The 18,700-nt window shown below is 39.4% G+C and overlaps 1 protein-coding gene across 1 annotated transcript in view; it reads left to right on the top strand.

Annotated features, from left to right (window-relative positions):
• Unc13c (unc-13 homolog C) overlaps positions 1-18,700 on the top strand; it is a 502,014-nt gene that overhangs the window by 269,588 nt on the left and 213,726 nt on the right. The window contains exons 11-13 of the mRNA XM_085844784.1: positions 8,148-8,317; positions 13,016-13,131; positions 14,626-14,789. Of these exons, the coding sequence (XP_085700910.1) occupies positions 8,148-8,317; positions 13,016-13,131; positions 14,626-14,789 (450 nt within the window). The remainder of the gene's footprint in view (positions 1-8,147; positions 8,318-13,015; positions 13,132-14,625; positions 14,790-18,700) is intronic.

The following is an 18,700-nucleotide window of genomic DNA, read 5'->3' as shown; positions in this document are numbered from 1 at the left end:
AATGGAAGGATTGTCTCTTCGTAATCTCATTACACTTATGCATATGTGCATTCATATGTGATTATAAAGTATATGTGCATATGCTTTAGCTGTATAGACATATACAGTATAATATAGTAATATCTATACATAATTGCTACTTCTGTTTCTATGGACGAGTGTGATGGTTTGTATATGCTTAGCCCAGAGAGTAGCATTATTAGGAGGTGTGGCCTTGTTGGAGTAGGCGTGTCACTGTGGGTGTGGGCTTTAAGACCCTACTCCTAGCTGCCTGCCAGCCAGTACTCTGCTAGCAGTCTTTAGATGAAGGTGTAGAACTCTCAGCTCCTCCTGCACCATGCCTGCCTAGATGCTGCCATGCTCCTGCCTTGATGATAATGGACTGAACCTCTGAACCTGTAAGCCAGCCCCACTTAAATGTTGTCCTTTATAAGACTTGCCTTGGTCATGGTATCTGTTCACAGCAATAAAACCCTAAGACAAGTATCTTTTTTTATTATTATTAAGTATTCCATTTGTTTACATCTCAAATGATATCCTACTTCCCAGTTACCCCTCCACCAACGCCCCATCCCACATCTGCCCTCCCCCTCCCTTTTGCCTGTATAAGGGTGCTTCCCAGCTCATCCATCCTTTTCTTTCCTATTGCTTCAGCATCCCCCACAGGACCAAGGGCCTGCCCTCCCATTGCTGTCAGGCAAGGCCATCCTCTGCTACATATGTATCTGGAGCCATGGCTCCCTCCTGGTACACTCCTTGGTTGGTGGTCTATTCTCTGGGAGAATTGGGTGGTCAGGCCAGCCTCTATTGTTCTTCCAATGGGGTTACAATCCCCCTCTGCTACTCCAGTCCTTTCGCCAGCTCCCCTACCAGGTTCCCTGGGCTCAACCTAATGGTTGGGTTATGGCTGGTGATTGGCTTATCTTATTCCTATCTTTAGTGATTGAAAAAGTCTTGCTATAATTTTGTAACAAAAGCTAAACCATCGGGATGAGATGGGAGAGTGTCCCTTGTGAAGGAATAGAGCACAGAAATGCTTACCAGTCTTCATTATCTACACAATCCTGTTTACTGCCCCTGCTGTTTGCAGGTGAAAAATATCTCAGATCTCATTTCCTAGCATGAATTCTGGTGATGTGCTTTATCAGAAAGGCATCCATATGCTTCTGCAATAAAGTCAGTGTAGAGTTTCTAGCATCATTTCCACTACATTTCATTTTCTGTGACCCATGCACATTCATTGGTTCCCCATGTTTTCATTTTCCTGCATAGACATCTTGCTTATAGATAGCAAAGCATTAACATCTTAGCAAACTTTAATGTGAATTCTGAGCAAATCATCAGACACTGCCATCCATGCACCAGACAGGAAGGGACTCTGCTGTCACTCCCTGTCTCAGGGCTGTCCTCCTTGGTTAATTCACAGCTTTGTTACCTGCCAGCAAGGCAGCAAAGTGGATTCATTTTCCCTTCCTGCTATCTCTACAACTTATTAGTAAAATCTCTCTCAAATCTATATTTTTATGCATGTATTTCTAAGAATAATGAAAAATCATGTTTACTAAAAGTATTCTAAAGGGATTTTACTCTGTGAAAAGTCATAGGTTTAATGAATATTTATTGTGATTGCTGGAGAGGGTCAAAAATAGATTTCCTGACCAAACAGGCTGTAAATTAAGGTAATTTATGGAGTCATATATAGTAATAATTCATACATATCAAACCCTGTCCAGCACTCTGATAACAGTTATATAATATTTTCTCCGTGTTTCTATAAATAGCTGCTGAGATGGTTACTATCGCCCTCTATTCCTAGATAAAAGATTCACAGAACCTGAGTCAGATAGGAAGCAGTTAGTTCCCGGCCCTGTTAAAATGAATAAACCATTTTCATATAAAATTATTCATTGTACAGCTAAATTAACACATAGTTTAGTATATAAATTGAGTAAATAGATGTACTTCAAAATAAGTAAAATGTTATCTATGTACTATAAACAACAGATAAGAGCCTTATTGTATACTTTAGAAATTGGGACCTCTGGTACTACAACTCCACAATCAAGCTCCTCAGCCTTGTAGTAGACTTAGCAAGAATGTGGGCAATTCAAATGCAGACAGACACCAATTGTCTGATTCAGATATTTGACACAAGCTTTGTTTGGGGTGCCATTGGTTTCCTTATTTTATTTTATTTTTTACTTTCTTTTTATTTATTTTATGTATATGAGTGTCTCCCTGCATATGGACCATGAGAGTGAAGTGCCCACAGAGACTAAAAAAAGGGCATTAGGTTACCCAGAACTGGACAGCTGTGATTGCCCTGTTGGAGACTGGGAATCAAGCCTGATCCTCTGAAAGAGCTACAAATATTTTTTGTTTGGTTGGGGTTTTTTGTTTTGTTTTGGTTTTTGCTTTGTTTTATTTTGTTTGGTTTGGTTTGGTTTTGGATATTTTCTTTATTTACATATGTTTTCCCCTTTCTAGGTCTCACCTTCATAAACCAGTATCCCTCTTTGCCCTGCCTCTATGAGGGTGCTCCCCCACCCACCCACCCACTCCCGTCTTCCCACCCTGGCATTCCCCTACATTGGGGCATCAAACACCCTCAGAAACAAGGGCCTCTCCTCCTACTGATGTCCAACAAGGCCATCCTCTGCCACATATGCTGCCAGCTCCATGGGTCCCTCCATGTGAATTCTTTGGTTGGTGGTCCAGTCCCAGGGAGTTCCAGGGAGGTCTGGCCTGTTGACACTGTTGCTCCCTCCATGGGGCCTCAAACCTCCTCAGCTCCTTCATTCCCTTCTCCAACTCCTCCATCAGGGATCCCTACGTTCAGTCTAATGGCTGGCTGTGAGCATCTGCCTCTGTATTTATCAGTCTCTGGCAGAGCCTCTCAGGAGACAGACATATCAGGCTTCCCAGCATCCACAATAGCATCGGGTTTGGTGGCTGTATATGGGATGAATCCCCAGGTAGGACAGTCTCTGGATGGCCTTTCCTTCAGTCTCTGCTCCACACTTTTTCTCCATATTTCCTCCTGTGAGTATTTTGTTCCCCCTTCTAAGAGGCACTGAAGCATCCACATTTTGATCTTCCTTCTTCTTAGAATGTATATGGTCTGTGAATTGAATCTTGGGCATTCCAAACTTTTGGGCTAATATCCACTTATCAATGAGTACACACTGTGTGTGTTCTTTTGGGACTGAGTTGCCTCACTCAGGATGATATTTTCAAGGTCCATCCATTTGCCTGCAAATTTCATGAAGTCACATTTTTTTAATAGCTGAATAGTATTCCATTGTGCTAGACTGATTTTCAGAGTGGTTATACCAGCTTGCAATCCCACCAACAATGGAGGAGTGTTCTTCTTTCTCCACATCTGCTATCACCTGAGTTTTTGATCTTAGCCATTCTGACTGATGTGAGGTGGAATCTCAGGGTTGTTTTGATTGGCATTTCCTTAATAAATAAGAATGTTGAACATTTCTTTAAGTGTTTCTCGGCCATTCGATATTCCTCAGTTGAAACTTCTTTGCTTAGCTTTGTACCCCATTTTTAATAGGATTATTTAATTCTCTGGAGTCTAACTTGGTAGATTTTACCTTTGATGAGTATGAAGTGTCCCTCCTTGTCTTTTTTGATAACTTTAGGTTGAAGTTGATTTTACTCCATATTTGAATGGCTACTCCAGCTTGTTTCTTGGGACCATTTGCTTGGAAAATGTTTTCCAGCCTATCTCTCTGAGGTAGTGTCTTTGTCCCTGAGGTGGGTTTCCTGTATGCAGGAAAATGTTGGATTCTGTTTACATAGCTAGTCTGCTAGTCTATGTCTTTTTATTGGTGGATTGAGTCCATTGATATTAAGAGACATTAAGGAAAAATAATTGTTGTTTCCTGTTACTTTTGTTGTTAGAGTTGGGATTCTGTTCATGTGGCCATTTTCTTTTAGGTTTGTTGAAAGATTACTTTCTTGCTTTTTCAAGGGTGTAGTTTCCCTCCTTATGTTGGAGTTTTCACTTTATTATCCTTGGAAGGGCTGGATTCATGGAAAGATATTGTGTAAGTTTGGTTTTGTCATGGAATACTTTGGTTTCTCCATCTATGGTAATTGAGAGTTTAGCTGGGTATAGTAGCCTGGGCTGGCATTTGTGCTCTCTTAGGGTCTGTATGACATCTGTCCAGGATCTACTGGCTTTCATAGTCTCTGGTGAGAAGTCTGGTGTAATTCTAGTAGGTCTGCCTTTATATGTTACTTCACCTTTTTTCCCTTACTGCTTTAATATTCTATCTTTAGTGCATTTGTTGTTCGGATTATTATGTGTTGTGAGGAATTTCTTTTCTGGTCCAGTCTATTTGAGGTTCTGTAGGCTTCTTGTATGTTCATGGGCATCTCTTTCTTTAGGTTAGGGAAGTTTTCTTTGATAATTTTGAAGATATTTACTGGCTCTTTAAGTTGGGAATCTTCACTCTTTTCTATACTTATTATCCTTAGGTTTGGTCTTCTCATTGTGTCCTGGATTTATTGGATGTTTTGGGGTAAGGAGCTTTTTGCATTTTGCATTTTCTTTGACTGTTGTTTCAATGTTTTCTTTTTTTTAATTTATTTTTTATTAGGTATTTTCCTCGTTTACATTTTCAATGCTATCCCAAAAGTCCCCCATACCCACCCCCCCAATCCCCTATCCACCCACTCCCCCTTTTTGGCCCTGGGGTTCCCCTGTACTGGGGCATATAAAGTTTGCAAGTCCAATGGGCCTCTCTTTGCAGTGATGGCCGACTAGGCCATCTTTTGATACATATGCAGCTAGAGACAAGAGCTCTGGGGTACTGGTTAGTTCATATTGTTGTTGTTTTCTATGGTATCTTCTGCAACTGAGATTCTCCCTTCTGTCTCTTGTATTCTAGTGGTGATGCTTACATCTATGACTACTGATCTCTTTTCTAGGTTTTCTATCTCCAGGGTTGTCTCCCTTTGTGATTTCTTTATTGTTTCTATTTCCACTTTTAGATCCTGGATGATTTTATTCAATTCTTTCACCTGTTTTGTTCTGTTTTCCTGTAATTCTTTAAGAGATTTTTGTGTTTCCTCCTTAAAGGCTTTTAGCTGTTTACCTGTGTTCTCCTGTATTTCTTTAAAGGTGTTATTTATGTCCTTCTTAAAGTCCTCTATCATCATCATGTGATGTGATTTTAAATCAGAGTCTTGCTTTTCTGGTGTGTTGAGGTATCCAGGACTCACTGTGGTGGGAGAACTGGGTTCTGATGATGCCAAGTAGGCTTGGTTTCTGTTGCTTATGCTCTTGTCATTGACTTAAGCCATCTGGTTATCTCTGGTGTTAGCTGGTCTTGCTGCCTCTGACTCTGGCTTGTCCCTCCTGCAATCCTGTGGATCCACACTCCTGGGAGACCATTTCTCTTAGGGAGGAATTTGTGTATGGAGAGCTGTGGCACAGGGTCAGTTCCGGGGTGCAGATGGAAACCAGAAGGATCCTATCACTGGCTGTTCCTTGGTTCCTGTGTCCTGATGGCTCTGGGAGGGTCCCTCTTGGGCCAGGAAATTGAACAGAAGTGGTGGTTTTTACCTGTGCTCACAGATGTGTCAGCACTTCTGGGAGGCCAGCTCTCTCCTGGCAGTATTTGGGTATAGAGCAGAGTGCTGTTGCTGCAAGTGTTCTTAATTGCCAGGCCATTCTCCCACCTCCTCCTCTTTCTTTCTTTCTTTCTTTCTTTCTTTCTTTCTTTCTTTCTTTCTTTCTTTCTTTCTTTCTTTCCTTCTTCCTTCCTTCCTTCCTTCCCTTCTATCTATCTATCTATCTATCTATCTATCTATCTATCTATCTATCTATCTATCTATCTATTTAGAAAGATTATTCCTATGTAGACAAGGTCACTGCCCTTGAATTCACAGTCCTCTTGCCCAGCCCCTTCATGTGCTGAGAGTGTAGGTGATGCCTCTATCTTAAATGATCTTCATGTGGGTGATGTAATTTCTCAAAGTTTAAGAGAGGTTTTCTTTTGGTAAATTTCTCAGTAGCAGCTACATAAAAACGAAGAAACAAACAAAAACCAGAAGAACTCTTCCTAGATAAGCAGCTAACCTATATAACTTGTTATCTAAAATATTTCACTGCATAATGAAACATGCAAAAGAGAATATTTTTATGCAAAAGAGTTAGTAACTGAGTTGGGCTAAGTACCAATGAACCATTTTAATTCATTCACGGTGTTCTGCCCACAACCTACATCTAAATCTCTGGCCTAGAAGGCCAAATGCTAATCATACCTCAGAGTTTATAAGAGTCTCAAATACCTCACTTGTTACTGTAGTATTTTGATCTGAAACCATCTGCATTAAGTCAAAATCATGAGGTACAGTTTACACGTAGGCCTGCCATACCCCAAATGTTCTTCTTGCATTGTATGTGAATTTTTCTCAAAGACAAAAATAGATGATAGATAGATAGATAGATAGACTAAATTTTAAAAAAGAAGCACATGACACTGTCAGAAATTGTTAAGTAAATGTTGCCCCTAGAGCTAATTTTGTAGTCTAGAAAGACATAGATGCTTTCCTAAGTTAAATGGATATTTAATGCATTAAATAAAATATAGAAACAGAAAAGTAGATCAATTATATTGAAGTACAGTTTTAGTATAGTATAAATTGAAGTAATATATTAAGTTTCCTTACACTCTGAATGTTATATATAAATGCCGGTCATTTTATTAGTAACAATATACTGCTGTGATTTGTTGCAAAATTAAGGGGAGAATTGAAATAGTTTCAGTTTATTTTCAAATGTAAAATCAATGATGCCCACAACTCGCCCAGGGTAAAGGTTCCTATACAAGATGGACAAGACACTAAGAGTCAGGAAGCACAGGGTTAAACCTGCTACCTCACTTAACAAGCTCTAGGCAAAGTGATCCAGAGCAAGTGACTAGCATATTCTCAAAGAATGGTTAGTCAGAGAAAGAAAAACATGAGAGGAAGTCCACAAAATACAGTTGAGAAAGACCAATTGCACACCTGTGGGCAATATTGGGTAGTTTTCATCCAGAAAAGGTGACAGAGGAAATGGAGATATCATTGACAGACTAAAACATACAGGCTGTTCTTACATCACAGGGATTTTTAAAATCAAATTTGATTTCACAGTATCTTCTATATATACTGGGTGTTGTGATTTGGCTATGAGGTATGTCACTGAGGTTTGTGGCCCATGGAGGCTTGATCTCCACCCAGTGGCTCTATTGGGAAGCCATTGGATCATGGGAACAGTAGCATCATCAGATTATCAGTGAGCTCACAGCTGAAGAGACTGTTCTTAAGGCCTGGGTGGAAACTATTCAATGAAGTCATGCCTTTAGAAGCCAGATCTTTTCCCATAACTCACTTTCTCTGCCATTTTCTCTCTTCTTTTCTGTCTTCTCTCTGCCTCTGCTTCCTAACATCTCTTAACTGGGTATCCTTATCCTGGATCCTCCACATAGTGATGCTCAGCCTCTCTCAACTGAGTATAATTGTCCTACATCTCCCACAGAGTGGTGCTCAGTTTCACGGCAGACTCAAAGCAATGGGGCCCACCAAAGACTGGCATCCATGAAGCCAGGAGCACAAAGTTTATCATTTGTCTTTGTAATTTATCTTAGTTTTTTTTTTGGTTTTTTGTTTGTTTGTTTGCTTTGTTGCAAAGAACAAAACCTAAATGATCAGTCATATGCTTGCCCAGAACTCTGCCATTATTTCATACTCTGACCACTTTCTAAACATCTGTGATAATAAAATTAGTTTATGGTTCTAGTGCGGACTCTCTAGGATGTAGATATATTGTCCAAAAAAATGTTGCAAATAGAAAATATGGAAATACCTAAACCAAGATCTTTGCTGCATCCTTGACTCTGCTGTCTCAGCTACAGGCAATAGATTAGAACAGGATCGAAATTTGCCTGTTGTTTAGCTAATCACACGTTTCTCCTATCTACCTGCATTAGGTACCTGCACTACCCATGGCTGGAAGGGGAATCCTCATTTATAACTCAATGGATATCTCTTTATAAATTACTCAGGCTTACACTTGGCTTCCACCATGTGCCCTTTATTGCTGTAACAGCAGTCACTGACCTGTGCACATTTATTTTCAGTGAGTGTCATAACTCGACAGATCGAATCAAGGTCAGAGTATGGGATGAAGATGACGACATTAAATCCAGAGTTAAGCAGCACTTCAAGAAGGAGTCGGATGACTTTCTGGGACAGACGATTGTGGAAGTCAGGACTCTCAGTGGCGAGATGGATGTCTGGTACAACTTAGGTAATTAATTTTTTATACCTACTTAAAAATGAGTTAAAATTCAAAAGTATCTGTGGCATAGATTATATTCTCTTATAGTTAAAAATTGAATTCTTCTGCAGGTCATTCTGTTGACCTCTTAGTTGGGTTAGTTTCATTGGCAATGAAGGGTAATTGTCAATGAAAATGTAGCATCACTGAAAAAAAAATAAATCCAGGATGAAAATAAAAACCTCAGAGAATCAACTGAACATCTTCTTAGAGAAAATTTTACACCAATATTGATTTTAGATTCATAACATACAGTTTCAAAGATACTTGTCTAATGTTTGAAGAATTAGGGACTGTTTTTTAATTTATTGTATTCTGTTCTTTAATGAAAATTTATCAGTAAATATATAGTTGGAGGGCTGGAGAGGTGGATCATCAGTTAACAGCATTATCTACTCTTCCATAGGACCCAACTTTAGTTCCTAGCTCCTATGTCAAGTGGCCCAAAACTACCTGTAACTCTAACTTTAGGGCTATGTGATACCCTTTTCTGAACTCCATAGACAAACCACATCATGGCACACATTCACACAGATATGAGCACATAAATTAAAAATAAATATTTAAAATTAATTCAAAAGAAAAGAATTATTTAGTTGGAATTTCTTTCAAATGGTGATATAAAATTGGACATTCATTAGCAAAGCCAAGAAGGATGGATGTGACTCTAACTTGAAGCTATCAATTAACTTAGCTGACATGACATTTAAATGCACTTTTATTATGGAAGCAGGACTAAGACTTTTGAATTTGTCTTTTACTTGAATTGAAGAATAACCTGGGGTCTATACTTATAACTTAATAATAGTACTAATCTATAATTATCTCAGTTTCCATAAAAGATATGATCCAAAGATCGCTTAATGGCATCTTGGGGAAAGTTAAATTAAAATTTTGAGAACTGACTGGTCATGAGTCTAACAGAAGCTGACATAGCCCCAGGGCTACAAAGAATTATCACGTAGATTCACAATGCAGCGCATCTACTTACAAAATATTGGCTTAAAAAAAAATCCCACAAACTTTAGTAATATGAGAATTGTCAAAATAAAATCTCATTAAGTTAATAAAACTCTAAATTATATAACAACTTAAACAGGAAATTTAACTTAATCTAAACATAGATGATTCAGCTACACTGGGAACTCATTACTGAAAATAGTTGAAGAATCTTAATTAAAGAACATTGGTACTTCTCATTATTGGAATCTAAACTGGAAACTAAGTGAAAACTCCCACATCTTTTTAAATTATTAAATAACTTTACATATGAACCTAAGATGTAAAAGGAAGAAAACTTCAATTTCCTATGCAATACTCAAAAATCATTTTTTAATTAGAGTCTTACTTTTGTATGTATTTTTTTATAATTGAATGTCATTGTATTAAGCTAAGGCATAAAGTTATGTATCAGACAGAAATTTAAGTGCTTTATTCTTTGGATTTTACTTACTTGGGTATAAACAGTCTGCTGGGGAACTTTGCTGTGATATTTGGTTAAATGGCTGCCCATCTTTGATATGAAACTACCTTTAAACTGTGAAAGAAACATTTGCTGTGGTGCTGTGTAGAAAGCTTTTTTTTCCAGCACCTTCAGCTGCTCAAGGGATTCTTTCATTTCTGGTGTTTGCCTTCAGGAAGGGAATGAGGAGGGAGAAAGACAGGAAAGGAGGGAGGTCAGAGAGGGAGATGGAATTAGTTTGCATTTCTTAGCTTTGTATAAAATCCCTGAGTGTGTTCAACCCTCACAAATAATTCACTATATCCTTTGTGTAAATTCTCTCCTTGCTCTTCACTTGGAATTCACCCCACCACACAAAGCAATGCTTGCTCCAAAGCCCTGTGTGTTCAAGCAGTCAGTGGCTCCTGGATTTGGGGGATAGCCTTAGCTCTAAGCTTCCTGGCAGCTCTGGAAAGGGGTGGTTAGCAAGGAAACTCAGGCGTTGTATTTGACTTACTGCTAGCTTAGAACTCTATATATGGTAAGAGCAAGATTGTCATTTTATTTCCTCAGAAGACAGACAGGAGGATCACCAGACCAAGGCCTGCCTGGCCAATTTTGCAAGGACCCATCTCAAATTAAGATGTGAGAAATTGGCTGGGGATTTAGCTTAGTGGTGAAAGACTCCAAAACTCCCAAAGGGAGGCACTTACTCAAGCCTCGGGTCAGCCGCGCACCCAAGAAGACACTGAGACCGGTACTTAAGATGTATAGAGAGCAAGATTTAATACAGCAACGACAAGAAAGCACATAAAAGCACATAAACCAGAGCCCTATAAAGCAACAGCAAGCAAATACATGAACTAGAGCTCTGGGGTCGAAACCCACACACCCCGCATGGTGTAGAGGGGATTCGACAATTAGCCCAAACTTTTCACAAGCTTTTATAGGAAGGAGGCAAGGGGGGAGCAGGGCAGGGAAAATACAGGTTTTACGTCACTAAGAGATTCAGCCAAGGGTTTTTCCAAAGTGCTTTTGCAACCGCGTCCCACACTTTGGCCATGTACTTGATTCATTGGAACTGAGGTTTTTACTCACACCCTTATCTCAAAAATGTCCCTGGCACAGTCCTTAGTTGGGAGGGGTTGGACTGGGTTCGTTCCAGGAGACCCTTATCTCAGAAATGTCCCCGGAACAGTTTTCATTTGAGAGGGGGTCTGACTCTGGTGTGAGAGTTCAGAATGTACTCTGGGGTGAGAAGTTCTGGTGGTCAGTAATTTTCCTCTTTCAGTGGGAGAGCACTTCCCTCGAAAGTATGAGGCCCTGAGTTCAAATCCTGGTACTGAACAAAACAACAGGATCAGGTGGGATGTCCTAGCAAGTAGGGAAAACCCTAATGATTCTGTGCTACTAATGAATTTGCAGAACTCATTCCTGCTAGACAGCAAAGATGAGAAAGTCAGGAGGGATCCCACACAGTGAAGGCAAGCTTCATAGTCTTATGTGCCTAAAAACAGAGATTTGTAAGGCTGGAGAGATGAGTCAGCAGTTAAGAGCACTGACTGTTCTTCCAGGGGTCCTGAGTCCAGTTCTTAGCAAACACATAGTGGCTCACAACCTGCCCTCTTCCAATATGTCTGAAAACAGCTATAGTGTACTCATAAACATAAAATCAATAATTTTTTTTAAAACATGACACAGATATGTTTAGGAAACGGACCAATTAAAATAGTCTTCAGCAATAAACTATTGTTTTATTCAGATACTATTTTTTCCTTATAAATGTGACCTTTCATCTATGCATCTCCTCTGTGAAATGGGTGTCAATCTTGGGTTCCCAATCCATATTCATATTCTAGGAGTATTGTGACTCTGTTCCTCTCACAGTTATGATAGGTGTGAGCTGTTCCCCCCTGACTCAAATCAAATTGTTGAATAAACTGACCATATTTTGATTCAATCTAAATAATTAATATGACATTTATAAAGAAGCACAAGTGGTAAATAAACTATGTGAAAACTGCTTTCATCTTGCTGCTAGCCAGAATTTGGTTCATCTTTTGAAGTACAAGAAGAGCAAGAAGATGCTGAGAAGAAATTTCCAAATTAAACACTTTCCTTCTGATTTTTATGCTCTGATTAACTTGCTTGTAATTGCCACATAATGAATTTAATTTTACTATATGATGGCAGGGGGTTCTTTGATCTTCTGTCCAAAGCCTCTACAGGCAGTTTAACAATTACAACAGCACAATGGGCAAGTGTTGTCTGTGGGGCTTAAGGTTACTTAGTCACATGGCATAAAAAAAAGGAGATGTTCCCTAGGTAAACTTCTGTGTGTGTGTCTGTGTGTATATATGCATCTGTGTGAGAGTGTGTATAGATTTGTATCCATGTATATGTGTCTGTATGCATGTGTGTAAGCATATGTTTGTGTGTGTACATGTGGTTTGCTAATTTACATTTCTTTTCATTAACAAATTTGTTTTTTTTAAAATGTACTTGTATATAACATATAGACATATAAGAAATATATCTAATATAGAAATAATATATAAATTTATTATTTATAATAAATTAATGAATTATTTTTCATAAATAAATTTGTTTTTAAAGACCCATTATTTTTATTTTATGTATATGAGTGTTTCATCTACATACATATGCATAGGATGTGCTTGGTACCCATGTAGGCAAGAAGAAAGCATTGAATGTCCTGAAACTGAAGTTAAAGATGCTTATAAGCTGCTATGTGGACAGTGGAAACTAAGTCCAGATCCACTGCAAGAACAGCAAGTGTTCTTAACCACCCAACTACTTCTCTAACCCATAAATTGGTTTTTAAACAGTTTTGCACATGTATGTAAAGCTTACAGACCACTTTCACCTGCCAGCTTTTCATCCTGGTGGGCATGCACTCCCCCACACATAGCTCTCTTTCATGTTCAAGTCTCCTTTGTTTTGTGACTCACTGAGATTAGTCAGACCAGTCCATGTGCTCCTGTGTTTGGCTGTAGCCTTTGCAGGGCTCTGCAGTGAGTACAAAACTAGTCACAGTGGTCCCCTGAGTCTCTCAATAGCCAATAGTTCACAGAAAAAAGGTAGGGCCCCATGAGCCTCACTTGGCCCAGTCTTTATGGTTGTGGTGAGTTGGTATATTGGGGAACTTGAATTAGAATTATGCTCCTGTTGAAATACCTGACCAAGAACATTTTGTTTTTCCTCAGAGAAACGGACAGATAAGTCAGCTGTGTCTGGGGCCATCCGACTAAAAATCAATGTGGAAATAAAGGGAGAAGAGAAGGTTGCACCATACCATATACAATACACTTGTTTACACGAGGTAAATAACAAAACACATTTCACTGAAAGTAAGACTTGGTACAGAGGGGCAGGGATATTATGAATCACAAAATAAGCACTGGGTTTTGAAAAGTCATAGAATTGGGTTTGTGGAGTTCTGACTGCCTGTGGGGGCAGGGGCTTGCTGAGCCTGTGGTCACAGGTGGTATGCTGAGGTGGGAAAACCCAGTGGAAAACTGGCCCTTTAGTGGGCATTCAGAATGAATGATCAAGGCAGGAGACAGAGGACCAACCTTCCAGCTCCTGTCTGTTCCTTGGTGTACATGAACTGACTTGCCCTGGGCCTTCTCCAGCTCTGCATTGTGGAGGTAAGAAGTGTCAGTAGGACCTTCTTGGATGAAAATTATACTTTTTCAAATACTCACAAGAATGAGATGGATGAAATGAAGCTGAGGAATATTCTTTACCCCATGCTCTGGGCGAGAAGGACAGAGCACTTTCCCCAATAGGATATACATCAGCAAGGTGGCTTTCCTACTTCCATTCCTGTGGCTGTGATAAAATGCCTGACACAAAGCAACTTAGGAGAGAAAAAAAATTTTGGCTCATAATTCCATGTTACAATTGATCAGCACCAGGAAGTCAAGGAGGTGGAAACTTGATGTAGCAGCTCACATGCACAGTCAAGAGGAGAGAAAACAAATGCATTTCTATTTCTGCCCAGTGTTCTCTCTCCCTTGCTCAGCCAATCCAGCCTGTGAAATAATGCTGCTGGCATTCAAGTGGTACTTCCCTCCTCAAGGCAGTGAGTTAGGACAATCCCCCACAATTGTGCCCAGAGAGCAGGATGACCTATACAATTTTGTCCTGCGTCTCTCTTCACAGGAGATTCTACATTGTGTCATGGTGACACCAAGCAAACCAATACAATACCATAGATTTTTAACACATTAAGTTTTCTAAATACATTTATAAAAATCCATACCTCTAAACACTTGACACTTGTAAAGGTGTGCACACACACCATTTTACCAAACAAAGAATGAGGGATTGTGTTTCAGTTGTTCACCCAGTAAGTAATTTTAGAATTTATGATTAATTTTATGACTGATGAACTCAGGTACTATGTCAACAACCAGAATTCTGTTTTCTGACTAATAAACAGCAATTCTTAGCACAGGATTTCTAGTCTTGGAACCCTAGCAGAGAAGACGTATACTCAATGCTGTACTTTCTAGGCTGGGGATCTAGCTCAGTAACTGGTAAGGATGCTTGCTACCAAGGTTACTGGAAATGGCTGGGCTTGGTACGAACAAACAAATGAATTATTGATTCTGCAGATTCCCAAACCGAAGCAAAGGCAGATTTCCCATAACAAATTCAGTTTAGTACAATCTGACATATTCCTGTTGCCTTCAGAGGCTGGCAGTGTAGACATGATGGTAACACAAGGGTATTCTATAGAAAAGCATAGTTAAATATTCCTACCCTGTCCTGAGGAGCCTCTGAGCAACTGCAAACTGTTTGCTTTCAGAACCTGTTCCATTACCTGACGGAAGTGAAGTCTAATGGCAGTGTAAAAATACCAGAGGTCAAAGGCGATGAAGCCTGGAAGGTTTTCTTTGATGATGCGTCTCAGGAAATAGTGGATGAATTTGCCATGCGTTATGGGGTTGAGTCCATTTATCAAGCTATGACGTAAGTACTGTAGGATGCTGGGGTGGTCATAGATCTCAGTTTCCATCTAATGGGAAGAAAAGGAGCCTTTATCTCAATTCTTTGGGGTTTTTTTTACATTTATTTATTCTCTCTATCTTCTCTCTCTCTGTCTCTCTCTCTGTCTGTCTCTGTCTCTGTCTCTGTCTCTGTCTCTCTCTCTCTCTCTCTCTCTCTCTCTCTCTCGTGTGTGTGTGTTTGTGTGTGTGCACGAGTGCATGCATATACTTTCCATAGTTTGTCTGTGGAGGTCAAAGTGAAAGTTGTAGGAGTCTGTTCTCTCCTTGCACTGTATGGGGTTCTGGAATTCAAACTCAGGATGTCAAGCCTGTTCGAAAACACTCTTACCCGGTGGCCATTTTTCTGGACCTCATCTCAATTCTTCTAGCCCAAATGAAATCCGTCAAAAATGATTCCTTTACAATGTGCATGTTGCCAAGTGCAGCAGTAAGATACTAAGGATCAGAGAACTCAGCATTACTACCCTCCTGCCTCTGTTCCACATTGGGAAGGGGAACTCTTCACCAGCATCAGTAGCATGGGAGATTTAGAAATTCCCACCTGTGACCCACTGACTCAGATATTCTGAGAATAGGGCCCAACAGTCTGATGTAAGGTGTGAACATCCTTTTGGTATCTGAGGAAAGCAAAGCCTTGCCATCTCACTATTATGGTTACCCAGTTGTTAACATCTGACACATAAGGAGCCATTGTAGCCTCTTAGAAAAGCCTGGGTTCTATGCCCCAGTATAAAGGGATGCCAGTAAGCAGGAGTGGGTGGGTTGGTGAGCAGGGGGAGGGGAGAAAGGATAGGGAATTTTCAAAGGGGAAACCAGGAAAGGGGATAACATTTGAAATGTTAATAAAAATGTCTAATGAAAAAAAGAAAAGGAAAAAAGAAAATCCTGAGTTCTTCCTTTGATGTGTATACTATTGCTGTTATGAATAAAGCAAAGATATTTGTTTTTGAGTTTTGAGAGACCCCACTACTGCATGACTGGGATAATGAGTCAGTTTACAGAGACACCTGACCTTAACAGGTATATCACTAGGACTTAGAATTGGACCTCTTATTCTCCACGGTGGATAGTTTCCTGCCTCCTCTGTGTTTGTGTGTTTAGTTTATTATCTACGTATTACGTATAATAGTACAGTGTTTTTAGCCATATGCTAATGTAACTGCAAATATTAGCACCAAGGTCATATTCTCAGGTAAAATAAATGGATGAGGCCCTGGATAATCAACCAATTCTATTTATAGAAATGATCAATTTTCTCCTAACTTCATTTCTGTTGTTGAGATAAAATGCTCTGATAAGAAAGCAGCTTAAGGGAGAAAGGGTTTAGTTTAGCTAAACTAGCTCACACATTCAGATTTCTGTCCTACAAGAAAGTCAAGGCAGCCAGAGTTTAAGGTGACAGGTCACAGCCACAGTTAAGAGCGGAGACAGAATGGAAGCATGTGTGCTCACTTGATTCTGCACAGCTTGATCCCTCCAGTCTTACATAATTCAGGAACTCCTGCCTAGAGTATGGCGCCACTCAGAGTGGGTTAGGTCTTTTCACATCAGTTAAATTAAAACAGTTTTCTATAGACCAAGCCCACTGCCTACAGAACCTTCCTGAAACTCTCTTTTCAGGTGATCCTAGGTTAGTTTAAGTTAACAAAACTAACCTCAGTATGTAATTTGATGCCAAATCAATGGCCTTCATCAAATATTCATTCATAGCATTCAATCACCAGTCATGGTTCTAGAATAGAGCTATTTAAGATCAAATACATGTTTAAAATACTGAAATATTGAGGCTGGGAAGATGACCTAGTGGCTAAAGAATTGGTGCACAAGCATAGGTGCCTGACTTCAAATCCCCAGCATCCATATTAAAGATCTAGTAGGCATTGTAGCTCTGTATAGCAGCTGTAACCCTAGTGCAGGAAACGTAGAGACAAGACAATGTCTGGGACTCAGTGGCCAACCAGTCTAGTCAACTTGAGAGTTCTGGTTTAGTGAAAAACCCTGTCTCAAAAACTAAAGTGGAGGGGGATTGTAGGACATACCAAACATCTAACTTTGGCCTCTACATGCATGGACACCTACATACATTTACATGAACATACACATTGATAAATGCTATTTCTTTTCAATTTATAAAATGCCCTGGTGCTCAATAATAATGATCACACTTTTAGACATACAAGAAATCACAGAGGTCAGAAAATGAAGACTTCCTCCACAATCTAGAAACTCAGGTTTTATCTCTTTGACTGATAGCCACCCACTTCTCCTGCCCACATCTTGCAGCAGAGACTCACTGTCAAGGTGATCTATTCTGCGCTCCGGCAGCTGTAAGAGAGTCAGTAACTTTGACATTTGATTTACCCTATGCCATGGTATTTAAATCTTTTTTGGTTTTTGTGTTTGTTTTTTTAATTTTTTTGTGTATGTGTGTACCATATGGGTGCTGAGAACTGAACTCAGCTCCTCGGCAAGAACAGTGATTGCTCCTAAGCACTAAGCATCTCTCCCAGCTCCTATGCAGACTTTCTCTGTTCAGAGTTGACTGGAGGGCTACAGACTATAGCAAATGTAGTGAGGTCAGAGGACAACTTGCTGGAGTAGCTCTCTCCTTCCACCATGTGGTCTTGGGAATCAAACTTGGATTATTGACTTTGTCAGCCAGTGCCTTTACTGACTAAGCCTTTTTCCAGCTCATTTAAAGGCTATATATATATATATGGGAGGAGATGATGCCTACTGCACACTTTTCCTCATTAATATTTTCCAGGACAGATTTTGCTTTGGCAATACAAAATTTGCCATTACCATGCCAGAAGAAAGAAATGTATTGCTTGAAACAATCTAATAATTCCTAAAGTACAGACTCTTTGCTTGCCCATATTACTGATCTGTGTGATTGGTGCTAGAAATTAATTGGTTTTATAGACAGATACAGGCCTCTAATTATATGTCAATATGTCAGCACAGTTAAAAACTATACTTATATTTAAGAAATATAGTACAGTGAGCAGCTTAGATCTGACTTGGATTCTAAATAAAGTGGTGCAGATGGAAATCTTGAATCACCACTTTTACTTCACTGGATTGGAAGTTCTGAATGCACACTAGAAACTCAATACATATTTGCAATAGAGGGAACCAGAAGTAGAGGTTCCTACCGTCATTATTTTTGAGCCTCACTTTCTCCTGACCTATCTCTGGGTGTTGGAGATCTTCAATTGCCAAAAGCAAATAAAGGAGAAAGGTTGAATTTCATGAAATTGATGTCTGTGACTCCATCACTCTGTAAGTTGTGTTGAAATTCGGTGCATACCACACTGATCCTTTATAATTGAAAATAAACTTTCAGATGCTGACACATGTTATTGAGGGTTAAAAATACTTTTCAGAGGTAGTTTACCCATGCTTCCAAAATGATATTTTTGTAGCAGAAATGGAAGTTAATTTCCAATAGATTGCTGACAAAATAAAATTAAATTAAAAAAAACTCAACTAGAGAAGGACAGTTTATGGATATAGTTATCTTCACAATTACATGTATGAAATAGTGAATTGGTATTTCTCTATTGTTTTGAAAACTTTGGTGAAGACAAAAAAAAAAAACCAAATACATAAATAACATGTCAGAAGATAAACCAACAAATCATGATGACCAAGCAAGCAAACAAGCACACAGAAGAACATTTTTCACCCTCATTTTAGATTCTGTCCTCTGAATATTTAAAACTTACAAAGTTGGGGTTCAAAAGGTTAAAAGTGTTGGCACTTCTCCAGAGGACCTGGGTCCAGTTCTCAGCACCACATGATGGCTCACAACTGTCTACAACTCTACTTCCAGGGGATCTGCCACTGTCTTCTGGCCTCCGTACACAC

This window comes from Mus caroli, unplaced genomic scaffold (assembly GCF_978045245.1).
Source record: "Mus caroli unplaced genomic scaffold, Mus_caroli_1 scaffold_11, whole genome shotgun sequence".
Lineage (NCBI taxonomy): Eukaryota > Metazoa > Chordata > Mammalia > Rodentia > Muridae > Mus > Mus caroli.
The sequence above is the reverse complement of the archived record's forward strand: the minus strand, read 5'-3'. Positions and strand labels throughout refer to the sequence as shown.